Source organism: Sciurus carolinensis, chromosome X, assembly GCF_902686445.1.
Source record: "Sciurus carolinensis chromosome X, mSciCar1.2, whole genome shotgun sequence".
NCBI classification, from domain to species: Eukaryota; Metazoa; Chordata; class Mammalia; order Rodentia; family Sciuridae; genus Sciurus; species Sciurus carolinensis.
The window spans coordinates 111,577,530-111,605,176 of NC_062232.1; the positions used below are offsets into that span (position 1 = coordinate 111,577,530).

The 27,647-nt window shown below is 39.9% G+C and overlaps 1 protein-coding gene across 2 annotated transcripts in view; it reads right to left on the bottom strand.

Moving 5' to 3' along the window:
* Nucleotides 1-27,647, bottom strand: part of Hs6st2 (heparan sulfate 6-O-sulfotransferase 2) — a 276,101-nt gene that overhangs the window by 29,947 nt on the left and 218,507 nt on the right. Inside the window, exon 4 of one of the 2 annotated variants that reach the window (XM_047535991.1) lies at nt 12,999-13,085. The exons of the other annotated variant lie outside the window; for it this stretch is intronic. Within the exon in view, the coding sequence (XP_047391947.1) occupies nt 12,999-13,085 (87 nt within the window). The remainder of the gene's footprint in view (nt 1-12,998; nt 13,086-27,647) is intronic. 2 annotated transcript variants of the gene reach the window in all.

The window sequence follows — 27,647 nt, forward strand, 5'->3', positions numbered from 1 at the left end:
AATTTGATTTATATGGAAATGCACATTCCCCCCCGAAAATTCCCTAGAAAGAGTATACTTGTGACTGGTTATTTTTTGCAAGGTCTTTAGAGACATTATATTGCTTGTTTTCACACCCTCCTAATGGTGCCAGGAGGAGTGACAAGAATGATTATCCGTGTTTCACAGGAGGGGAAGCAGTCCTGGGAGAGGAACGTAGGTGGGAAGTGGTGGCAACTATTTTCTGACAGAGATCACAACCGAAGCTGGTGCCCTGATGCCTACTGTGAAGACACAGATTAGTTTGACCACCCTTGAAGGGCCCACAGGCACAAATGAGGAAACAATGGCAAACATGAAATTGACGGGTGTGAGCATCTCATTAAAGCCTGTGGATCATGAATCTCCCCAACCATGGTGAGAAAGAGGGCCAATGTAGAGGAGCCACTTGGAAGCAAGTCCAGCATTCCTAGTTATGTCAGTTGTGATTGTTGATGCTAGAAAGCAAAACTCTTTAGGCTCCAAGTCTGGGAGAAACACAGCCATGGCTAAACCCCACAATTCAGCTATGGTTTCTGTTGAAGGGCCCCAGATGTCCACCCTAAAGGGAACCTTCAGGGTTTGGTATGGGGCAATGCCACCTAAGCGACGGATGAGTTCCAAATCAATGCCATGAAGTAACTTTTCAGGATGAGATAATACATGCATTTAAAGCTCTTTAGTAAGTCCTGGTATATAGAAAGCACTCAATAAGTGTTACTTCTTATGATGTAAAAAGTCTGGCTCTTTTATTCTGGCAGCCTTGATCACCTGTGTTGAAAATGATTTCTATAAATTCTCTCCCTGCAATAAAGGTGTAACATTTTTTTGTGGGTCGAGCAGGTTCATAAGGTCATTTGACTCTAATTTCAGAGCATCCTGTGCTTAGGTCCTTCAGATTTGAGAAAACCTTAGGATTTAAACCTAAATGGTCACTGGTTTTAATTATGTGGCTTTGGGCAAAATATGTCATTTCTCTCAGCCTTAGTTTCCTCATCTATAAGATGTAGATATAATTTCTGTCTCATGAGATTCTTGGTTAAATTAAATGCAATAGTGGATAAGAAGGCTCTTTGCAAACTATAAAATACTAAACAGTTATTTAAAAAAAATTATCAGAAATTTCAGGCTTAGCCAAACTTGCCTCCTTTCCTGCTCATATTCCCCAATTCACTATAAGTTTTTCAGACAGAGATGGCCAAACATATATTAGCCTGCCAGATGCACAGGGCTAGGCAGTTGATCATTTTGATTAAATGATGCAATTCATTCAAGCAAGCAGTTTTCTCAGTTGTCCTTTTCTCTTTCCCCATTCAGTCTCACTCAAGTGAGCCAAAACAGTAACTCATGGAATGGCATACAAATGTATCCTTCAGACAACACGATGTTCTTCTTAGACCATCTTCACTACCCACAACCTTTCCAGGGATGCTAGGCACCCGTGCGCTAATGATTTGTTCTTCAAATGCATGTGACATCTTAATTATCCAGTACAAATGCTACTTCATGCAAGCACTAACAGATGGTGGCCTGAATTTTATAGCACTGCCAGCATTTTCCAGGCAAAATTTATAGTTTACTCATCAGTGAGCTAGTCCTGCCTCATTTTTCTTTTTTGTTTAAACTTTGGCAAGCAATCATCCTGAAAACCCAAAGCATCTATTTTAATGAGCTAGTAGCCACTGACCAATAATATAGTTTTATTTCTGTTTTCCCCACTCTCATTCTCAGGTTGCTTGCATACACAGACACAGTAATGAAAGTGGTAGGACCAGATGCTGGTGGTGGTGTCCCAGTCAAGATCACCCTTATTCTCAAGTAGAAATACTAAGGAGGTGTTATGGTTTGGATCAGGAATGTCCCCCAAAGGTTCGGGTGTTGAAGGCAGCGGTGGTCAGAGGCGGGGCCTTAGGAAAGTGAATGGATCATGGGCTCTAACCTGGTAAGTGGATTAATCCATCGGTAGATTTGTAACTTGATTGCATTATTTCAAAGTGGTAGAGACTGTAGGAGGATGGGACCTAGTTGGAGGTAACAGGTCACTGGGGACATTCCCTGGATGGGTAAATCTTATCCCTGGCCCTTCCCCCTCCTTCTTTCTCTCTCTCTCTCTCTCTCTCTCTATCTCTCTCTCTTTCTCTCTCTCTCTCTGTGTTTCATGACTGCTTCCCCCTCCTTCTCTCTCTCTCTCTCTCTCTCTCTCTCTCTCTCTCTCTCTGTGTTTCATGACTGCCATGAACAGGGCAGTTTTCCTCTGCCATGCCCTTCCACCATGATGTTTGTACCTTGGAGCCAGCTGACCATGGACTGAAACCTTTGAAACTGAGAGCTAAAAGAAAATTTTCCTCCTGTGAGTGGATTTTCCTAGGTATTTTGTAACACCAAGGAAAAGCTGACTAACAAAGAAGGTGAGATTTCACAACTCCTGCAGGGCCTTCTACCTACTCAATACTATTCCCTCTAACTAAGGCCTCCATTAGCAGGACCAGTCTTCTAATCATTTTTCTAATTCTAGATATGACATATTCTCTAAGCACAAAGGGTGTTTCCCAAAAGGATAGATGAACCTAGCCTCATAGGACAAGCCAACATTTAGTCTTAGAATTGGCTCCTTGTCTAATAGCTATGTGACTTTAGAAAAGTCTATTTCATCTCCTCCTCAGTAAAAAGGTGCTAATAACCATTACTCCATATGTTTATTGAAGTGATTAAACAACATAATACATAATCTTGCACAGTACCTGACACAAAAAGCACTCAATAACTTAAAAGTAACAAAAGCATTATGATATGTTTGCTATATGTGAGGAATTGTTGTATTATTTTTTGCAGTACAGGTAATAGAACCCAGGGTCTTGCACACACTAGGTAGATGATCTACCACTGAGTCCCAGTCCTTGTTTAAATTGTTTTAAATGCATTTAAGTAACTTAAATAAAGCCCTCCTCTAGTGTCACCTTTTAGTGAGGTTTTCCACAAGCAATTTAATTTACAGATTTTCTTCTCTCCTCACTCCTTATCCTCATCTCCTTCTTTTCCCCCATTATGATGTATTCCCTTTTAAAATACTTCATATTTTACTTATTTGTTTAATGACAACATCCCTCCCTGCATAAGCACAGGGAATATTGTTGGTTTTGTTCTCTGTTATATCCCCAGAGTCTAGCATGGTACCCAGTGCCTGGTATGAATTCAATAAAATTGTGAATGAATGCCAAATTCAATCCTCAAGAAAATCCTATGCACCAGGCACTGTTAGTATCCTATTTTGATAAATGAAAAAATGTGCAGGACATTAAATATTCTGCTCAGAGCAGTATTGGGTTCTTTTTTGCAGGGGGTATTGGGGATTGAACTCAGAGGCACTTGGCCACTGAGCCACATCCCCAGCCCTATTTTGTATTTTATTTAGAGACAGGGTCTCACTGAGTTTCTTAGTGCTTTGCTTTTGCTGAGGCTGGCTTTGAACTCATGATCCTCCCGCTTCAGCCTCCTAAGCCACTGGGATTACAGGCATGTGTCACCACATGGGCAATACCTGGTTCTTTAAGGCAGCAATTGGGCTTCAGTATTTGCCATCTATACCATTATACTTTATGTAGTGGGGAAGGACAGGAGATATGAATGAGAGAATGAGAATAATGGGAAGAGTATGTGTGATTTATAAACTTTAGGGTTTATTTTTTATTTTTTTGCTGCTGCTTCTCTTCCTCCTCTTCCCTGTGAACAGGATCTACTTTCTTCTAATGAAGTCTTTACATGGTACATTTTAGGAATCTAGCATTGGACTTGTGATAAAGGCAGTGATCTTCTACATGTTCCCAAAACAGCCAATGGAATCTATAAAAGAAAGTTCTTAGAACTAATGAGTGAGCTTAACACATTTACAGGATACAAGAATAATACATGAAAATCAATTATACTTCTATATACTGCAAATAAGCAAACAGAAATTAAAACAAGCAAAACATGACTATTAACCATAGTAGCAAAAGTAGTAAGCAATTGGGTGTGGGGATATAGCCCTCTGTAGAATTCATGCTTAGCATTTGTGAGGCCCTGGTTTCAATCCCCAGCATCACACACACATACACACACTGTAAAATACGTAAGGATTTATCTGGCAAGATATATAAAATGTGTGTCCCCCGAAAAGTAGAAAACATTAATGAATGAAGTAAAGAAGTCCTAAAAATCTGGATAAATACTTGAGGATTCGATATTGTTAAGTTGTTGATTCTTTTTAAATTTGATAAGCATATTCAACACAATCCCTGCCAAAAAAAGCCTACCATTAGGTCTTTTGTGTTTTTGTAGAAATTTATAGGCTGATTCTAAAATCTGTATGGAAATGAAAGGACAAATAATATCCAAAACAACTTTCAAAAAGAAGAATAAAATTGAAAGGTTCACACCACCTGATTTCAAGGTTTATTATAAAGCTATGGTAATCAAGACAGTGTGATATTAACATATGGATAAACATATCAATCAATAGAATAACACTAAGAATCCAGAAATAGACTCAAATACATATCAACAACTGATTTTCAACAAAGGTGCCAAAGCAGTTCAATAGGGAAAGCGTAATCTAAAGTGGTGCTGGCACAACCGGACAGTCTTATGTCTTATATAAAATATGCCTGATCTCTCCCTTGTTCCATGTGTACAACTTAATTCAAAACAAATAATTAACTAAATGTAAAAGCTAAATACTAAAAATGTTGTAGAAGAACACAGGAGAAAATCTTTACAATTTTGATTTAGGTAAAGATTTCTTAGATATGAATTCAGAAGCATAATAAAGAAAAGAAAATGTTGATAAACTGAACTTCAAATTTAAAACATCCACTCTGCCTTACCAATGCTCCACACCCCAGATTTTTAGTTGATGTTAAATTCATGGTAGTTATTTGGATAGCACATCTGTTTTGCCATTTGCTCCCATAGTGTCCTAGTGTTGCAAACATTGGTGAGCTATGTGCTTTGTTGGTTAGTTGTCTGAAACCCAATATATTTGACTTAAAGGCATTATGTGAAACCAATGTGTTAGCCTCTGTAATTCCCTTAGCTCACAAAGATCTGTGTTCAGAGCTAAAAATATTGGGGTGAAGGGACAGATGGAGAATTGGTAGATAAATGGATGAAAAGATGGAAAGAAGGAGGAGGGAATGAAGAAGGAGGAGAGGAGGAGCGAAACAGAGAGAAAGGAATGAGATTGTTTTATTACTTGGAGAAAAACAGAGAAGTCCTATTACTATCTCTCTTCCTTCCTTTCCCCAGTGAAGAGAGAGAGGTAGAATTCAAACCAGCACCTGGAAACAGGACATAACCCTAAGCTCTGCCAGAGCAGTGTAAGTGAGAATTCTCAGCCATACATGTCATAGAGGAAGAGAACCCCTGTTCTAGAGAGCAGCAGTCCTTGGCTTCCATGATTTCATATGACAAATTAAAGGAGAGAATACTGGCTCCTGGTTTCCTGGACTTGATTAGCAGAATACTCCTCTTGACTAAAGTATAGAACCATGAGCAGCATGGACAGTCACATATTTGGGAGGGGCATTTATTGTGTCAGTAAGTACACATCACAGAGATACACATGAACTTCTAGAAAATGTTTCTGCCTGGATGTGCCACTCATTTCTTGTCTTTTCCAATCTGTGAGCATTATTTATGTGGTGCCAGTGGTCAGGCTTCTGCTTCCCCATTTCGGGAGCTGCCAAAGCAGATAACCAGGCAAGCTGAGCCAACCAGAGCTCATCAGAATCACACTGGCCAGGTCATACTGTCCCCAGCTGCAATACACTGGCAGAGGAAATAAGCATAATCACTAGTTGACATTTAGTGGGCACTTGCCATGTGCCAGGCACTATGTGGGCCTTACTTGGATTAGGATGTTTAATTCTTACAACAGTCCAATGAAGTAGGTATAACGTTAATAAATAGGAGAGCCAGGATTCAAATCCAGTTCTATTTGACTCCAAAGCTGATGTCCTTTCAAATACACACAAGGCTGTCTGATTAATTTATTTAAAGAGATCTTTGAACAGCCCTGTGCTGCAGCTGCTTAGCAAGAGGTTAAACATCAAAGTATTTCAAGCCATTTTATTTATCCCTGCTTATTGAAAATCTTTTTCAAATGGCTCAGGCTACTTTCCTGCCTTACTAATGAATGCATTTTCTGGGATACATCTGACTTTTGTTGCCATAGCCAAAGATCTTGCACATTCTGGATGAGGAATATTGAAGGAAAAGGCAATTAGGATACATGTGAATGAATCCTCAGGCATATGCTACTAAAAGCTGTCTTTAGGAATACATTCTGTCATTGGTTCATGCTTCTGTCGTCTATCTTTTTATGCAAAGGAACAATTGCAAAAAGCAAGCAGTCAGATAAGTGCTTTGGTTTGTCAGAAGTTTTGTGATATTAGTCTAATAGTTAAACCAGAGGCATTACTGATATCATCATCATCATCAATACAACTACAACAGTGATATAAAACGTCCAAAACCTGGTCATTTGATTGTTATGTTCATAGACCGTACAACCATTTTGAAGTGAAAGAACACATACACACACCATATTAGTTTAGAAACAGCCACAGTCTATTCAATTAGAAGAAAGACATGACTTTCGATTACAGGAAACAGTCACCATGATATAATATGCAGGACTCTGTCAATTCCTGCCTGCAATGAACATACAAACACCTGAATCAAACATGAAACTGCACCTTGCTGAGTCTAAACAGAGGAAGCAAGACCTCACCTCCTCTTTCTAAAGCAGGAAAATTTTTTGTTGGCTCCTGCCAACCAAAACCAAAGGGATGCTGATATATTTTATTTATTTATAAAGCTATGTACTTCTCACTACTATCATCTAGAGTCTGAATAGATAAAAAGGTCTGTTCACCCAGAGATATTTCTGGCAAAGATAAACTGGAGTCAGTCTTCCTGTGGCATCTGCTATTTAGGGTTGATCCCAGGTAGATTTCTAAAGTGAGTAAGGTTTGACTGTTCATGTCAGAATCCCGTTTTGTACACTTTTTCTCCATTTTAGTATCCCTACTTTCCCCTGGATTCATTTATTTAAGCCAAATCATACAGTACTTAATTCAACATTTGTGGTATCATTCACCAGGCACTGTGTTTGGGTGTTCTGTCCTGGTCCTCTAATATTCATGACCTTCACTAGTAGTTGAAAACTGGGCTTGGTTCTTGACATTTCCTAGTCTAAGCCTATGTGAAAAACATCTCAGGCAGAGAGGAGTCATTGATTTCAATCATCTTAACTTTAATTTTAAATGTTTACCTTCAAAAATTTCATATATATGTATATATATGTAGAATGTAGTATACATTGTTTCATATACATAATTATGTAATATATATTCTATTGGGTATACTGGATTAGGTGTACTAAATCCATTTTGACATACAATATTTCAACTTATAATGAGTTTATCATGACATGATCTCATCATAAGTCAAGGAGCACCTCTGTGTGGGGTGTGTGTGGGTATATCCCTATATTTGGATACATCTTCAGCTCTGGTAGACCAATTCGAGGGAGAATATCTGTAGTGAAGACCAATTCGAGGGAGAATATCTGTAGTGATCTATGCATTCTCTTTATTGCTTCATCAACAAAGGTATGCATTAAAAGCTCAAGATTGTTTAACAACAATGTTGCAAAAGGATCTCTCCAAACAAGCAGAATGATATTATTTTAGAGAAAAACAAAGCATACAGGAAGTGTACGTTCTTTACTTTCATCACTGCCACTGCTACGTTTTTTTAAAAAGTGGGCTGAGCTTGTCACGGTGGTACATGGCTGTAATACCAGTGACTCAGGAGGGTGAGGCAGGAGGATTGCAAGTTCAAAGCCAGCCTCAGCAACTTGGTGAGACCCTAAGAAACTGAGTGAGACTCTGTCTCAAGATAAAAAACAAAAGGTCTGGGGATATGGTTCAGTGGTAAAACATCTGGATTAAATCCCCAGTACCAAAAAAAAAAAAAAAAAAAAAAGAAGTGGAATGATTCTAATATCTCCAAAGTCTCCATTTTTCACACTGGCTGGCAGAGCTCATCTATGTGAACATCATGGAATATAGAGAGGAGATAGAGAGGAGAGTACCTGTCTGGACATTCTGAGACCAAAGAGGCTCTTGGACTCTTCTGGTATGATTTGTTCAAATATATTGCTCTTTTGGAGAAGAAATATAGAATGCATGCATCGTTGGACAAAGAACACTGGACAAGCATTAGAAGACTAGGATTCTAGGCCACCTTCTGCTCCTAACTAGATGTATGATTCTGGGAAAGTAATTGATCCTTTTTAAGTCTTAGTGTCCATATCTTTTCAGCAAAAGAATTGGTCTCATGTAAAGTATGAAAGGATTCTGATACAAAAAGAACACTTTTAAAAGTTCTGTGTGATGACTATGCCTGCTCAGACTTGACAAGTTCAGTGCTTTCTGAAGATGATCCAATGGGCCAGGGAGTGGATTGACTGTGGTCTGCTGCATTGGTCAGAATAACTGATTCACAGTATGAATGGGAGCCCTATGTGAGTCTCAGTGTGGTGATCCAGCCTGGTTAGTCATGGATCAACCTCTGCAAAACCTCTTCTTCCTGATCTCAGTGCTATGGCTCCACACTGATTTTTATCCTGTCTTGTCAATTTGGCTCATTGTCAACATGGAAGAAATTGCTTGCACCTCCCTGAAAGTCACTGCCAGAGTAGTCTGGCTCTGCTGCTCAGACATATCCCATTCCATCTGTTCTTCCCTGAAACAGAGGGTTGGTTACCCAGCTTCAGATCCAGGCAATGAAATGGAGCAAGCAGAACTGACACAACTTCCAAACTGTAGGTTTCCTGAGGCACTCAGTAGGCTGTACTGAATCTCAGTGGGCTCCAAGTGGATTGAAAGGGAGGAAAAAGGTGGAATCGATTAGCTCACCCTAATCCACAACTCCAACTTGTTCTGATCAATATACAGAGGATTCTGCCCACTTGAGTGACCAACTTGCATTTTCCTTCCTTGACCTAGCCTTGCTACCTGAGCAGTAAATGGATAAAATGAAAGGATTTAGAAGTCATTTCTCAGAAACCTTCAGTGGTATCCCTATACTAATTCTCCACCCCAACCCTGGCATTGGTTAGGGATGACTATTTTGGCTCCAAACATGTTCTGTAATGATGTCACTGTAACACTTAAATACCACATCATCTTGTTTTCCCCTTACTATGACTGTGAGCTCCTTGAGGGCATCTATTATGTCATATCTATCTATCTATCTATCTATCTATCTATCTATCTATCTATCTATCTCCATGTGGCCCTAGGATTGAGCACAATGGCACAAAGTAAAGGTTTAATATGTATTTGTTGTTATTATTACCATTATTAGTGCTAAAGAAAGTTATTATCAAAATGGTTCATTTGTACACCCTCACGTGGACACACCATTATCTTCTCTTGAGTCTCCAGTTTTCATGTGTTAAGTAAAAATATAGTGCCCATGTGTTTTTTGTGGGTGAGGATTATGGAGAAAAAATATCAAGTGCTTAGTACACAGGCACCTAATAACCATTCAACACATATTAGTTCCTATTATTTTTAGATATGATGCACACTTGAGGCAGCTTGACTTTTGCATATTTTGTTTTCTCAAAAAGAGGACACCCACAGGATTGGGGCTGTAGCTCTGTGGTAGAGCACTTGCCTTAGCACATGTGAGGCACTGGGTTCCATCCTTGGCACCATATAAAAATGAACAAATAATATAAAGGCATTCTGTCCATCTACGACTACAAAATTTTTTTTAAAAGAGGAGACCTAAGCCAGGTGCAGTGGTGCCTGTAATCCAGTGGCTCGGGAGGCTGAGGCAGGAGAATCATGAGTTCAAAGCCAGTCTCAGCAACTTAGCAAGGCCCTAAGCAACTCAGGCAGACACTGTCTCTAAGTTAAATATAAAAAGGGCTGGGGATGTCGCTCAGTGGTTAAGCACCCTGGATTCAATTCCCAGTACCAAAAGAGATTGAGAGAGAGAGAGAGAGAGAGAGAGAGAGAGAGAGAGAGAGAGAGAGAGAAAGAAGAGAAGAGAAGAGAAGAGAAGAGAAGAGAAGAGAAGAGAAGAGAAGAGAAGAGAAGAGAAGAGAAGAGAAGGGGAGGGGAGGGGAGGGGAGGGGAGGGGAGGAGAGGGGAGGGGAAGAGAGGGGAGGAGAGGAGAGGAGGAGACTCAATTTCTTTTCAGAGGAGAATACTCCTGTCTCCCAGTCTGTATCTGGCATCCAAAGGACTCATCAGAACTGTTTAATATCCACCAAGATTAGGTCAACTAACATTAGAAGCCTGGCAGGATGGCACACTCCATGCTGGCTATTGTTCACCACCAAGGAAATGCACAGACAATACAGCGGGACCTGTATGTAACAACTTTATCTGAGCTCTAACACAGTGCCCAAGCCTTGAAGGACTCTGTTCTGTAAAGTGTGAAAAAAACCCAGACATGGTGGTGCATACCTGTAATCCCAGCGACTCAGAAGGCTGAAGTAGGAAGACTGCAAGTTTGAGGCCAGTCTCAGTAACTTAGCAAAACCCTGTCTCAAAACAAAGTTTGAAAAGGGCTGAGGATGTAGCTCAGTGGTAAAGTGCTCCTGGGTTCAATCCCCAGTACTGCCAAAATAAAGTATGAAAATGCCCCCAGTATCTCACCATATCTATGGAACATCAGCACCGCTCAAGGTGACAAAGGTATCCTAAGAGAAAACATGCAGTGAAAGAACAACAGATGACCAATCTAACAAACCAAAAATGCCTCCCAAAAACCAATGTGGGATAAGTAAGAGGAGTGGTAAAATGAAAGGGAATCTGACACATGTATCCACGAAGATATTGCAAACCTTTTTATTTTATACTAATAACCAATAAAAATAATGAAGAATTTTAAAAATTAGCTCATTCTGTGATTCACTATACATGGCAAATAAGAGATTCCTAGTTCATAATGCACAAAGAGGGAGGCCCTCAGCAGGGCAGAAGCTTGGGATGTATCCAAATACAGCCAAGTGTGATAGAAGATGATGGTTATCTACTTAAGAATGCATTTATTGGGCTGGGGTTGTGGCTCAGTGGTAGAGCGCTTGCCTGGCACATGTGAGGCACTGGGTTCAATCCTCAGCACCACATAAAAATAAATAAATAAAAAATAAAGTTATTATGTAAAAAAAAGAATGCATTTATCCAGGCTTCCTATAGTGAGCACACTGGGTATAGTGTTCTCTATGTCATCCTTTTTCTTTCTACATTTTTATTGGTGCATTTTAGTTGTACATATTAATGGGGTGACTTGTTAAATATTTGTACAAGCACACAATTTAACAATATAATTTGGCCAACATCACTCCCCAGCACGTTCCCCTCCCTCCCCACCTCTCCCCTCTTGGACCCTTTCTCTATGTCATCTTAACTCTAATTGTACCAACTGCTTCTTTTGTCACCCACATTGAGTCTTCACTTAAAAGGTAAATGACTGGGTTTCTGAAAGGCCCAAAGAAATAAGACAATGGCCGTTCCACATTGCCACAGTAAATCACAAACATCCATAATTATACTTCAGGATCTAATAAGTGGAAATTGAACACTGTAGCTGTCAGTGTGACAGGTATGTACAAGGTGCCCAGATAGGGTCTATAATTTCTATAAGCATGGAGTTACAAGTGACTCTCCAATGTCATCTCTGTGAACTGAGAGTGTGCACTAAGGATGACTGAAAGCATTCACCTGCTTGGGAATGTGTGCATCAATTCCCCTTCTTCATAATTTATACAGCATTTTGATTGTGGTGCTCAGCAATAAATAACTGAAAGGAGCTCTAACAGCTCAGAGATTTAATCTTATGTCTTCACCACCATGTTTCATATTCTCTGAGAGAGCCCACATTCAACTTTATATGCAAACCTGAAATGGTATTCAGGAGGAGGAGAAGAAAGAAAAGACAGCCAATAGATCTTTCACTTTGGGAATTGAATATAAGATCATATTCAAAGTACAGCATTTATGGCCCAATGCTGAATGCATAAAATATATGACCATTACAAATTCACCTTTCATTGCAAAACTGTGCTCTTGTAGTGACATATCTTATTGCTTGATTAGAGCTTTTAGCATGATGAAGGCATCTTTCATCTTCTTCTAGCTGCAGGCTGAGTGTGTTTCTGCCTGGCCTAAACCCTAACCACCAGAAGAGAGAGCTCACAGAGAACCTGAATCAGTCACCAATAGGCTGCAGCTACTTCAAAGGGGAACTACCTAACTGAAGATATGTCACCTACATAGGAACAGACTCCTTCGGATTGCCATGCTCTGCTGAATCCAAAAGAAGACATCAGTCAATGTTGCCTTCTGGCACAAGCCCAAAGACATAAATCTAAAATCACAAATATTCAACCAACACAAGTTTTGGCAAAAAGACACTTTCATGTATAGTATGGTACAGGCTAGTTACTAGGAACAGAATATATATACCATGTAAATCAGTGACATGATTAAAATGTAAATGTACTTGAACCAGGAAATATATGGAATGGCTTTTCAGATTATTCTAACTCAACTCTGATCTCAACGTATGATGAAAGAAAGATTTTCATGGATTTTATAAATTATAAAATGATTTTTTAATTTTTGAAATTCATAGTTCAGATTTTGAATTACCTTTCTGGACTGATGTCCTTGCACTTCAAAGACCCTAAGTATCTTTTCAAGTCATCTTGACTTTCCCCTTTCTCCCCTCTTCATTTGGTCCTTCCAACACCCAATACTATTGACACAAGCATTGCTTGTTTCAGTTCCCCAGTGACTAGCTCATTGTGAGGCACACACATTCGTTGAATGGATACGAATGAATGACAAAATGAGGACAGTACGTGGCTTGGTGATAGCTATGTCAGATGTACAGGAGTGCTTTTCACTTACTTCCCACTCTTAGAGGTATTCCGGGTCTTTGTGGCTGATGGAGAGTTGACACCTGGGTTTGTGTTTGGAGAACCCCGTCTATCCTTACTATACCCACAGAACAAACAGGGAAAATACACACAAGGACCACAGAGACAAAAAAACAATTAGTCACTTCATTAAAAAATTTGAAGAACTCTCTCTCCCCCAACCCTTATACCTCTCTCCCTCCCTCCCTCCCTCTCTTTGGCTCCCCCGCTGTGAAAATACAGCATGATTTTATCCAGTTGTGCACTTCAAAGGTAAAGAGAGCGGCAAACACTAGTCAATGTAAAAAATCACTCTTTAGGCATTAAAAGCTTGATCTGAGAAAAAAGCTTTGTCTAGTGGTTTCTATTAATGATAGACCAAGACCACAGCCCAAGCACCAAAAAAGGCCCTAGTAAAAAAATAGCATAAAAATAAGTAGACTTTAACATAAAACTTTTCATTTCCAGCCACTTGATTCTCCACATTGCAAGTTGAGTTCTGAATCAGCTGACTTTCAGTGAAGTATATGGATGCCAAATGACTTCTAAAAGTCTTTGGGAGATACTATCAGATGAATTAATAATTTTCACTCATAATGTTACATGGGAAGGCCATGAATTCAGATATTCTTTCAGGAGAAGCACCACCTGCTTCATGAGTAATTGAATTTAAATCTCCACCTTCAATAACTCCACAGCTTATGTCAAACCTTGGAAACAATTACAAAATAAATCACAAGGAAGGTCTGCTTAATCTCATCAGGTTAATAAACGCAGACAAATTAATCACCTCAAGGTAAACAAAAAGGAATAATTGATTGGAGACTCCTTGATTACTTTATTCTATTTCCTTTATCAAACTATTTTACCATTATCTTCAATTCAACTGCTCTGCTTTGAAATTATTACCTTACTTCATCTTCAGATTTCCATGGAAACCAATTCAGAGCCTTTCTTTTCACCTGATGATGTGTGGAATTATTTTTCCTGATTTCATCAAAAATACATACACACATATATATATGTATACATACATATATATTTGTAGTAAGATCTACATTGGCATAACTTATAAAAAGTGAATTTAAAAAATAAAAGTGCATATCTTGGTTTTCAATGTGTATAATGGAACCTTCCAATGGTACACAGAATATTGCCTCAGAAAATGACAAGAGCTTTTCATATAGGAACCACAGAAATGAGTATCCACATATAGTTGGACTCATAAGTGGGGTGAAGGGGTCACAAATGATATTCTTTCCTGCATCCATTGGCTTCAAATTACTGCATGGATGTGATTGGAACAAGAGGTAGGGAGGAACTTCTGGAGATTGCAAAGGTAATAAAGATGTGTGTGGGTCCAGACACAGGCTCATTGGGAAGAATCAGAGAGTTAGCAATAGTTCCAGAAGTTAAGAGTCAGTGTCCAGGAGGACTAAAAGCAGCCATTTTAATTGGGAGACAGCAAGGTCATTCTTATGCTCAATGGGTGGCTCTGGACAGAATGGGCATGTGCTCTACTTTGGAGGAGGTGTGAGAAGCCCGCTGTAATGAAGTGCTGCAATCTGTGCACAGTGTAGAGGCCCTTTCCCTTTGCTGCTCATATAGCCCAGTATGTGGCTACATGCCACTGAGTAGGGACTGAAGAACTTACCAAGCATTACCTATGCCCATTCATTCTGACTTCCTGGCAAAGACCTTAGGCAGACCTGAGACCATACAAGTCACCTTTTCCACCCAGAACCAAACTTGGAAATTAACTGACCATACTGAACAACCAAACCAGATTCTCACTCAGAAGAACTCAAAATTGTCCCTTCCATGAAATCAGTGTAGCCTGATGCAAAGAATGCAGTATGCTCTATGATATGAAATACAAGTAGGTCTCAGCTTCCTCACTTCCACATCCAGGTCACCAGCAGCAGAGCCTATCTTGTCTTAGTTTCTCACTCAAACAATAGGCAGTGGAAAATCTGTCTGGAATCATCCTGAAACAAGGGAGCTTTTGATGTGTCACATGCACACTACTGGACACAGAACAGGTGCTCAGGCATCCATGCTCTCTTGAATACAACAACATCCATTTCCTCAGCTAAATTCCAATGTCTGTGCCTTGAGTGAAAGAGTCTTCCATAGTCTGCATTACAAGTGACCCTGTTTAAGCTCAATGCAGGGCACCACAGGACATCAGGAAAAACTGTCAGTGGCAGCCTTATTAGTGTTAACTGCTGCTCTGGAGGTAGATGATCTTGGTGCAGCGGTCCTTTAAAAGATAGGAATAAGGACAATTCTGACCTACTGCAGAGTTCGGCAAGTGCAAATCTGAGGGGAATAAAAAACAAAAACATTCTCACGGCTAAGTCACACAGGGAAGGTGCATCACCAAGACTGGGGATGAAAGTAATCAAATAACTTAAAATGTTTGTTCTGTGCAAACAACAGATCTACTCACATTCAGAAAAATGTTATGAAAAGGGGAGGGGGCAAGAAGAACTTGTAGCAGGCTTGGATCCTGGGGTTTTAATTTCATAGATACATTAAGGACTGTTGTATATAAAGAAAGGTCTGCTGAGCATTGATGGAAAGAGTCATTGTTCCTCCCCCAAAATATAGGCTGGGCAGATAAACCTGAATAAGATGCTGTAATTCTCAAACCTCAAGACAGAAAGAGATCTAATGCAGTGATACCAAGGATCCTGAGTTTTCCAGAAGTGCTTCATAAGAGAAAATTCTGCAGCTGCAGACGGCTGGGAACCTCAAAGATCTGGAAAGACATGGGTCAAGGACCCAGAGATTAGGATGCTGCCAATAATTCTGGTCACTGAAATATCCAGCAATCACAGAGAGCTACAAGAAGAAGCCCTTCCTATTTCTAAGATATAGGGATGATAGTTTGGGTTATATGAAATTATGGAGGAGGCTGCCTTGAATTAGAGCTGCTTCCTAACCTACCTTTATGACACAGACCTGCTCCAGTTGTCATTTTTTTAAAAATCTGTCTCTAGATGACTTATCAGTCCTCTTCCCTTTCATCTCCTACCTGAGTCCTAATCTCAAAGACTGTGAAAAAATCCCAGAAAGTAGGGATCCAGGCTTCCTCCACTCCACCTGAGTAGTTACCTATCCCCTTCAGAGGATAAGATTCTTTCCTTTCTCCAATACATCAGGGCCAAGCCTCCTCAGAGGTCCATGAAAACAATCCAGGTGAGTAGGTGAGTTCTGGTAGGAAAAGTTAATGAGTGCCAGCCCTCCTCTGTCTGCCGGGTGAGCTGTCTCCTCTATCAAGCTTTTTCCTACTGGTTTCATTCACGTCTCCATCATGAGAAAAGTGGAAAATAATCCTGCAGTATTAGGTGCGTTGCAACCAGGTAGGAAAACTGACAAACCCAACTCCTAGCATTTTCAACATGTTTCTGATTGAATAATTTGATCTTGAATTGGTATCCAGTATACTTAGCCAGGATGGCAATCAGATCCACTCTTCCCTGGACTTTTCTCTTAGGAAAGAGAGGTACTTGGGGGAAAAGAACCTAGAGGTTTAAAACACATGACTCATTTTCATACAGAACTTCTGTGTTTCCCATAGTCCTTTGTAACCACTTTCTGGAATTAATTCATCTCACATCCAAGAAAAATAGTTGTGCTACTGCAGCTACAATAGTTCTGAAGTTTTAAAAATTAATTTTCAGAGTCTGAGGAAAATTAAATTGTATTTCTGAAGAGAGGATTGGCCTATAATACATATGGTTAACATCTTTTTCTGATATACATATGTGGTACTTGTATTGTTGCTTATATTTTATCATTTATCTGTCTCTAGCTAGCTGTTAAGTGGGTGCTTGCTATGAGCCTTGTTGAGGCTTGGTCTCCATGGCATGAGTACTGGGGAGAAGTGGTGGGGACTTTGAGAGGCATTTGGATCTCTCATGAATGGATGAATGCCATTCCAGGACGGGATTAGTTTCTGCAAGAGCAAGTTGTTATAAAGTGAGCCTGGCTCTTCCCCTCTGTCTTGCACACATATCCTCCTCTGCATGCTCAGACTTTCTACTCTCACGTGCACCCCCACTACATGATGCTATCCACCATGTTATGATGCAGCACATCAGATGTCACTGAATGATCTTGAACTTCCCTACCTACAGAACCATGAGCTAAATAAACCTTCTTTTCTTTATAAAATAACCCAGTCTCAGGTATTGTTATAACAACAGGAAACAGACTAACACAGTATTCAAAAACTATTTGTTGGACGAATAAATGAAAACGCTGCATTTTGGACAAACAGAAGAGTCATCTCGATTAATTGTCATTGTCTGGCTTCCTTATGAGAGAAGGAAGTGGTGATACACATGTCACACAACTTTCATCCCTGAAGAGGAATGGTGTGGAAGAACTGGATTCTAGTTACTGATAGTTGATTGTCGTGTGGATCACAAAGACAGGTGAGCTGAGAAAACAATTCCCAAACAAGCCTCCGAATAATAACAATAAACCTGTGGCAACCTGTATAGTTCTTCATGTTTTCCAAAGTGTGTTCTTGTAAGTGATAACTGAAATGAAACCCAAGCTGTTGCTAAGGGGCTGTTATAAGTCTCTCTGGGGAAAGTGCTGGCTATTCTTTCCACCCTGGTGATGATTCTAAGCTCCTGAAAGTTCCCAGGCTGAGGAAATGCACGTAAAACACACAGATTCTATCAGGGATTGAAGCTCATCTACTGTGCTTCCCCAACAGGTGCTTGAGTCCCCTCTATAACTGATCCACCAAGTGGTAATCTTTTGAGAGGCTTTTAAATCATGGCTGCTTCCCTGTCAAAGCCTGCTTTTCTCATTTCCAAGATCACATTTCTAAAGTATTTTGTCTTGTTTTTTTTTTTTTTAACCAAGCAAGACAGCTCTTCAAATATTGATTTCCTTTAATGAAAGCTGATGAGGCTTCTGTATTTCATTTTTCTATCTTGTTAGGTTATGTCCTGAGTGGTTTTCTTTCGTTGCCATAAACTTTTTCATTTTTATTTCTTGTGCCTGAAGTGTCTAAATTGAGTCCTTTCAGTGTCCTGTGCTCATTATCTGTATTTCTGTTAATCATCTAGAAAAGAAAGTTTGGTTCACTAAGTACTTCTGTTTAGTTTCTTCCCCTAGTTTTCCTTTGTTTGATTGTGGATATGGACGGATATTTTTTAGAGGAGAAAGAAGTTCGTCTTTATTGCTATGAAGTCTAGTGTAACTATAATCTCTCAGGAACAGCCTCATAAACTCAAAGCAGTTATTGGGGGATCTTGAGTTCTAATCCTGGCTGCCAGCAAGGCATTTAACTTCTTGCTGTTTTAGGAGTGTCATCTATAAAGCAGAGGGAATTAAATTGATCAGGTAAACCATTCACAGAGAAGCTCCTAGTTACTTTGTAATTGCAAAGCTTTTGGAAAAGGCAGCCGGAGCGTGCACATTATTTTGCCCTCTCCCCTTCCATTAACTTTTCACTCTAACAGCTCACCACAGGGCATCAGGGACTGGAGCAACGAACTCATTGATTATTGTTGCTATTTTGCTCTCTTCACCTCTTGGCACAAACTGTGTCTGCCCAGGGAGTGGTGGTCACATCTTTGAATGCGTCATTGGGATCAGGAAAGAACATGAGTCAGTTTTGAAATTGTATTATGTTCTCATTTAAACAAACTAATCACTTATGTCTTTACCCAGTGTGGACCTTGGTTACAGACTGTCAGAGGCCAATGGAATTGTCTCTTACAGTTAGTAGCAGTACTGTAAAATTACTGATCTCACATCTACCTCTGAGCTCCTCCATCAGATGGGAGGTTGAATGGCAAAAATCCGTCCTAGAATTGGATGGTTTGGAGCAATTGAGAACTGAAACACGAAAGGAACCTGAACTGCAGCGGTAGTTATGGAGGTGGGAAGAAATAAACCTTGGCATATCGAAAGAACCTATAACAGAACATGGAGATTGACTACATCTGGTGAATGAGAATAAACTCTAAAATAACAGCTGCTGAGAATGTTTGGAAGCAGGATGACTGGGAAGCAAATTTACTCTGCCAATGAAAGAGACAGATTAATTGGGAGGAGGATCTGGGCTAGAAAAGATGAGGGATTTGGTTTGGAGCATCTCAAGGTGGGGTATTAATGGGCAATGCTCGGCAATTAGAGAGATACCACTGGAACCCAAGAAGAGAAACAGGGTCAGAAAGATAGTCATTGCTCCAAAGTGGTACAAGTGAGTGTTTCAGGAGGCATCCTATCCTAGGATCTATTTCCTTCCACCACGGTTTATGAGGATTTGCAAGCATATTACAAAGTCTTGTAAGCCAGTGGTCCAACTAAAAGATCCTGAGTCAGTTAACTTAGTTGGGTAAAAATCAATGTCAAGGTGAGTGAGGGAAAGCACAGGCATTGCTACTTGTGCAGGCCAGTAGTTTTCTTCATCCCATGCTTGTGACCTGCCTCTCCCCATTCTCCTAGCCCAGTCAGATTGCTGGACGCAGACAGGTGGATAGAATTCATTGTCAACCCATTCCCAGCATCAAACCACTCACAGGTACTTTCCATGCAGTTTTTGTCTTGGTGTAGGGAGAAACTGAACTTTGAACCTGGGATTCACTTGCAGTTTACTTCTTCTCTTTTTTTGTTCTTTTGTACCAAGAACTAACCAAATGATGCAGATTATATTAAGATCCACTCTGATTTCCCCACATGATTCCCATCCCTTTTCCTGTTCTCATTCTCTGCACTGTGTCTCACTAACTGGCACCCTCAGGCACACTCTTGCAGCATCCTGAGGGGTATACGGATGGCATAGTTAATTAACATTACCATAGTTAGGTGTGGGGACAACCTGTCTGGAAGCAAATCAAAGTATGATCCAAAGTATATCAGGTTTCCTGAGTTAAGTTGAGTTCATTAGGGCAATGTTTAGAGACCTATGGTCATTACCTTTCCCAAATTGAGGCAAAATGTGTTTGTTAGTTTGGGTAATGCAACTTATCAACTGAAATTGAATCATTTGACTTCTCTGGGTCTCAATTTCCTCATATGCCAGTCCTACTATCTATCTATCTATCTATCTATCTATCTATCTATCTATCTATCTATCATCTATCTTTGGTTTCTGGGACTGCACCCAGGGGTACTTCAGCACTGAGCTACATCCCAAGCCCTTTTTGTTTTTGTTTTGAGGCAAGTAATTTCAACTTGCTTGAGACTAAGTTGCTGAGACTGGCCTCAAACCTGTGGTCCTCCTGCCTCAGCCTCCAATATTGCTAGAATTATAGGTGTGTGCTACTGCAGTCAGTTCTTAAGGTCATTACACAGTTTAAATTTTTTACATGTTAACTAATTTATTCACTCAAAATATTTGGCAGGTGTCTATTGTGTACCTTTCTCATGTTGGGCCATGAGGACACAATGTTGAGGGTGACAAAGTTCTTGCCCTCAAGTGGGCCAAAGGCTAGCAGAGGAGGCAATCATGTGAGCAGGTACATGACAATGGAGGGGACCACATGGAATAAACAAGAGTGAAAACAAGCTTGGGAAATAATACAGGGAATAACCACCTGTGCTGGCGGAATCAGGGAAAGCAAAGGTAGAGCTGAGTTACTGTTATGAGAATTAGGGTTTTCCATTTGTGTTAAGAAATTGAAGATCTGAAGTTAAACTCAGTGTTGTGAGAATTTTCACAAAATAGAATGAAATCATGCTTATCCTTAGTTTGAAATAGTTATCTTTAAACAGCAGCTCATAGACTCAATCATACATCAGATAATCTGGAGTACTTTAAAAGTGGAACCGGGCATGGTGGCACAGCCTATAATCCCATTGACTCAGGAGGCCAAGCCAGTCTCAGCAACTTAGTAAGGCCCTAAGCGACTTAGTGAGACCCTATCTCAAAATAAATAATAAATAAGTGCTGAGGATGTGACTCAGTGATAAAGCACCTCTGGGTTCAATCCCCAGTATCCCCCCCAAAACTGGAGAAGGTAGGGCTGTACCTGCAGAGTCTTTGAGTTAGTCAAGCATTCTAACTGAGCTACACTCCCAACAAATCTTCAATTTAGTAGGTCTAGGAGGGCCTGAGAAATTACAATTCTAACAAGTCCCCAGGTGATGTTGATGTTGCTTGTCGATGAACCACACTTTGAGAGCCACTGTCACACAAAAAGCATGAGACAGTCACTTTCATGGAAAATGAGAGAGATCAGCCATATCCATTGCCCCTTCTTTCCAGACAACACAGAATGTGCTAGATGAAGTCCCCTACTGCAAGGTTCTAGAGGCAGGAGAGTGGAAGATGTAAAAAGGGCTGCCAATATCTAGCTTTGAAGAAGCTCCCTTTACTGAGGAAGTGGCAATTACTGCAGACGCCACAGAGTGGAGCTCAATAGCAGGTAAGACAAAAATTGGATCTGACAAGCATTAATTGTGCCCACAGTTCTATTTACTGAAAATGATCTGGCATAATTAAAAATTCACAACTGGAGCCTCCTTGGTGAATATTATATATTACTGAGTCCCCAGAGTGGGCAAAAGATGTCTCAGTGAACTTTTTAGGAAAAGAGGAAGGAGCCAACTGCTACAGCAGGAATTAGCCCACAAAGAAAAAGAGAAGTCTGTTAGCCTATTTACTTGGAACAGAGATTTTGATTTTACGTGGCAGAATGATATGAACCAAGAGTGTTGGGAAAGGAACTCATTTCTTTTTCCCTGCTGAATTATTACTTTGTTTTTACTTTCTTCTAAGCATGCTCTTAGGGATTTTCCAAGAATGGTCACTCTGATTGCATATTACATATTAACTTATTTGAGGACAAGGGTAAATTGTTCCTCTCAATTCACAAAGTCCCTTATAGCATTTGCCATACAAAGTGTTGACTGACAACCATACCAGATAGATTTGGTTTCTAATAAATGTTTGTGGAATTGAACTGGCTGACGGACACATTAGGTTAGAAGTTCATTAATGGAGTCATGTGGCCTTGGTTTTGTGTTAAAATGACTTATGTCAGATCATACTGCATGCCTTAAAAGGTGAGAGATTAAGCTGGATGTGGTTGCACATGCCTATAATCCTAGTGACTCGGGAGGCTGAGGCAGGAAGATCACAAGTTTGAGGCTAGCCTCAGCAACTTAGCAAGACCCTGTCTCAAAATAAAAAATAAAAAGATCTGGGGGTGTAGAGCACAGTGGCAAAGCAGCCATGGGTTTAATTCCCAGTACAAAAAGAAGAAAAAAGGAAGTGACAGCAGATTGCAGTACCATTTCTGAGTTCCGGGGCTCACAGATATGAAGCCAGTAAAACCAGTGGAAGTTAGCTGCTTTGGAGAATGCCACTGCAAAACTAACAGGTGGCAGCCCTGGGGCTGTGGGGGAAAGTTTGGGTACTGGGATCAGGCAGAACTGGATTCATATTCTGTCTTTATTCTAGCTGGAGTATTTTGGACAAGTCAGGTCATCAAGGGTTTAAGGCCACTGATCTTGACACTGGGGCTTTAGGCAACAATTCTCTGGCTCCACGTTAGTCTCCAAAGTCAAAAACATTCAAATGTTGCCTTGTTGCTAAAGTTGCCATTTTAAGTGCTTCTAAGGGGGCAAATGTGCCCAAGATTTAAAAGTGCTTCCAACTTCTTAAAAATCAAGTGGAAGGTTCATGTCGACAAGATGCTGAAAATACTTTCTGGGACAGTAAGGAAAAGAAGGTTCCTCCAAACTATGTTCCCACATCCCTCTTAATAGCATTGAGCTTCCAAACCAAAAGTACTATCACTATTCATTTATATGCAAAGGGACAGTTAAAACTTGAAAGTATTTTCTTTTTTAAGTTGCTCATTTATCACATATTGAAGCATCACACACTTCTTTGTATGCTATTTCTAAGTTGAATCTCCTTTGCAAATGTTATTTGTTCTATGCTGTAAACTACTTTTAAAAAATATTTTTTTAGTTGTCAATGGGCCTTTATTTTATTTATTTATATGTGGTGCTAAGAATCAAACCCAGTGCCTCACACATGCTAGGTAAACACTCTTCCACTGAGCCACAGCCCCACCCCTGTAGACTACTTTTAATTTCCTTTTGCTCATGAAACTCACTAGCTTCTTTCTGTTGTGTGACATTTTGGAAAATTGAATGCTATTTTAGTGCGCGCTATTAAAAGATTAAGATTCTGACAATTAATGAAAAGCAACCACGTCTTGCTCCAAATCATCCCCTAGTCATTATTAAATGGTAGACCTCATGTAATACAGACCCACACTCTTCATCTGTGCAAGTTCTTTTTTTAACAGGTATTTTATTTGGTCTAATTGGTTATACATGACAGCAGAATGCATTTTGACACACTGTACACAGAGAATTATTTATTCCTCTGGCTGCACATGGTGCTGAGTCACACCAGTAGTGTAATCATACATGTATATAGGGGAATAACGTCCATCTTATTCTACCATTGTGTAGTTCTTAATATGGGTCTGGCCAAACCCAAGTCACTCAGCTGAGCCAAAGATGAAGGCTTCTTATATTGACTCTACTCCACCCCAGATAAGGGAAAGGATCATAGAAATAAGAAACTGGGAAGAATCCTTAAAGATAAGCAAGTGAGGCCCACAGACAAGAAGGGATATATTCAAGGGAAGTGTCTAAGGTTGCAACATTGACTTAATGATAGTACTTGGAGGGCACATAGTAAATACGTCACAGCCCCCATGAAGTACAGAGTAAGGCAGGAGGTCTTGGGACTGAAAGATGATGTAACACACAAAATTATAGCTCCATTTGCTAACATAAGTAGTGCAAGAAAGGTAAGCAACCTTGTTTTTGTGGGGAGGGGTAAGTAGAAAGAGATGATATGTTCAGTTTTGTGAGATTTTGAGTTCTGCATGCCTATGAACCCCCCCAGGTGAGGTGTTTAATTGGTAATTGGATATACACTGGCAGAACTTAGTAGGTCATAGAGATCTCAGCTAAAGAGATTTGAGAGTTTTCAGTAGTTGAAAAAGTTAGAGAAGAGATTACCCAGAGAATGTGAAATGAGAAGAGAACAGCCAGGTGAAATGACTAAGAAGAACAGGCTAGAGATGGCAAAGTAGGCTCATCCAAGCAAAAGAGGAAACTGGATCTAAGGAGGGTTTGGATGTGAGGTGTTCCCCCACCAAATGCTCATGTGTGACATAATGCAAGAAGGTCCAGAGGTGAAATGAAGAGACTGCAAGAGTTTTAACCTAATCAATGAACTAATCTGCTGATGGGATTAACTGGGTGGTAACTGTAGGCAGATGGGGGGGGTTGGAGGAAACAGATCACTAAGGGTGTGCGTTTGAGGTTTGTATTTTGTCCCTGGCACTTTGTGTTCATTTGTTCTCTTTCTCTCTCTCTCTCTCTCTCTCTCTCTCTCTCTCTCTCTCTCTCTCTCTGTATGTATGTGTATATACACACACACACACACACACACACACACACACATATATATATATATACACATATATATATCACACATATATTCTCTCTATGTGTGTATATATATATTCTACATATATGTATATATTCTCTCTCTGTATGTGTATATCTGTTTCTCTCCTCTCTATCCACCCCCCTCTTCCTGGCTGTCATGAGCTAAGGAATTTTCCTCCCCCATCATGTGTTGTCTCACCTTGGGCCCAGAACTATGGAGTTGGCTCACCATGGACTCAATCTCTGAAACCATGAGCCAAAATAAACATTTCCTCCTCTTAAATTGTTTTTGTTGGGTCCTTTGGTCACAGTGATGAAAAGCTAATAGAGAGGGTGTGAGTGTTTCAAGTGTAGGAGGCTCATTTGCTGATTATAAGACAGTTTTGTGTTTTGGGTTGCTTTTTTCTAGAGCCCATTGCTGATTATTTGTGGTAATTGATCAATCATGCTGTCCTTTATTACACCAAGAGCATTTGATTTCAAGAAACCTTGTTGATCACATGCAACCTGTTCTCATCAATTTCTGCAAGGATGATCCTAACTATACTGAAAGAAGCATCTTGTGTCAAACAAATCTATAATTACAGACTTTAGATTTGTTTTTCGGTATGACCTTATTTATTTACAACAAAGGTCAATAAAACAAGAAATTGTCTCAGTTTCTAACAATCCTAAAGCTTATTCAAATATGACTGTAAATTCCCAATGAACAACTAATCTGCTCTTGATAATTGCTCCTGTTTGTTTGCCTCCTCTATTATGTGCAAGCTCAAAAATGAACCTTATGGCTCTCGACTTGGTTTCAAAACTTCAAGTAAATCTTGGCTGCAATATAATCAGAATTCAAATCAGCCTGATGTGGAGAGCCACTTGTTTAACACTAGGGAAGGTCTGATCTTCCGGAGAATCATGATATCATCTCTGCCACCTCTTTGTAACATAGGTTCTTGGTTTTGAAACAATGGTACTCCGGTTCTCCCCAGCTATTCCACTATCAGCTTACTATCTAATGAAATTCTTTAAAACTGTACAAACCAGGTGTTCACCCATTGCAGAGAATGTCCTCATTACTGATTGGGAGCAGATCCTACAATGGGAAGGATCCCTACCCTTATGTCTGACTTCCCTCAACCTTTGTGAGAATATGGTTCTATGATTGGCATTGTTTATAAGGGGATGCTATAAATGTGAAATCACATTAAACCATGTCTGGACCCTGTTAGATGGCGGATTATGGCTCCAGACACCTCAAAGATAAGTTATAGAGAACAATTCTATGTGAGATAGGGAGATAAGGTGTGAGGGGCTAGAACCTTCAGTAGGATTCAGGAATTTCAGTTAGTAATCATGCCCTGGGGAAGTATAGCAGTCCTTCAGATTGCACATGGAGAGGGAGGGTCCTGTAAATAGCACAGAAGAGATTCCAACCAGGGAAAGCAGAGTTGGCACTTAAAGGGAAATGAGATGGTATTTATCTCAGGGAAATTCAGAATTGTGAGGAGAGGCATCCAATTAGCTTTCCTGAAAGGATAAAAACAATTATCTGTGGCTTGGGGGCAAAAGAAATGGGCTTTAAAAAGCTATTCAATGCTTATCTTGGGATTCCTAGAATTACAGATTTTGTGACCTCTTCTACTTTATGCTAATTATTTTTCCTTCTTTTTTCCCCCACAGCAATTTATTAAAGTTAACTTTGACATTCAAGGCTTATCTAGGGCTGTGGGAGCACAGGTCAGTATTAGAGTCCAGAAATTCAACGGGGAGACAAAAATCCCAGAGGAAAAGAATGACCCTCTTAATCTCAAAAGGTTTGGTTGTTGTTTCTTTTTTAAAATTTCCTTTTAGAAACTCTTGCTCTATTCATCCTTTGTAGGTCATGGTGGAAGTTTTAAGTTAAGAGGACTTGCCCTTTTCTGCAGTAAGAACAGTGTCTAACCACCCATAATTCCAGAGAAGTTATTTATGGCCCATAGAAGACCATGGGCTTCAGGGAACCAATATCTTACAGTCTCAGGCCTTGATCCATCTATTATTTTTCTGGGCACAGAAAGAGTCTTTGTTTCCTGAATGGACTATCTCTTCTGGAAAAGACTGTCCCCTTCAAAATTGAGCCAATAGAGCAGAGTTCATTTTTAATTCCAACAAGCAATGGCCACAAACTGAAAGCCAAGTGAGGCACTGACTAAAATGACCCTAGAATCAGTTTGACAATCCCAGTGTAGCAAGGTTCTGATTTAAGTGGAAATTTCATTACTGACAGTTTCATATAACCAACTCTAGAGACAAGAGAAAAACAGAAATATGCATGCTGCTCCAGACCCCCTCCACATTTCCTGATATTTAGGAGCACAGAGAGATTATAGTTAAAGATGAATACAGGAGAAAATCATTAACTCTAGTGTGAAAATGGGAATTTGTGACCAACAGAAACCAAATTTATTCCAAGAAGTACCAGGTCAGAGGTAGTAGCATGGGACAGAAAGAACACAGGGTGGTGTTAAACCATCACAGACTAGGCCAGAGCAGTATTTTTAATAATGTCTAACCTACATATTACTCCAAATTTGAGGTAGGTTTTCCTAAAATACATTTGTAAGAAGATGTTGGGGGTTCTTAGATCAATAAAGGTTTCTAAAAGGCAAAAAGACTTGTCCACAAAGTTCGGGCAGCAGGATTACTAAAATTGAGTGTTGGAGTTAGCTTAGAGTTTTCCAGCAACCAAGGCCATAAGGGAAACGTGCTGGGTTACAGCATTCTCAACAGCACTGTAATAAAAAGGAACCATTTTGTCAAGAGAGTCAAACTTATTTCTGATGCCAAGTCCAGGGGTGAGGTTATTAAATATCAAGTTGATTGGGGTCTATTTTCCATTCAGTATCATTCACTCATGTTTAACTTTTTTTTGTACTAGGGATTGAACCCAGAGGCACTTTATCACTGAGCTACACCCCTGGTCCTTTTTTTTTTTTAATTTAAGACAGTGTCTCATTAAATTGCTTAGGGCCTCACTAAGGTGCTGAGGCTGGCCTTGAACTTGTGATCCTCTGATCTCAGCACCAGTCTTAACCTATGATAGCTGCCGAAGATGCCATTTTAGAAGGTAAAAGCCAGGACAGCTAAGTTAATGTGGTACAGTAGCAGCCTTTCTGCTCATCTAAAGTGATCCTGGGTAAGAGGGTGA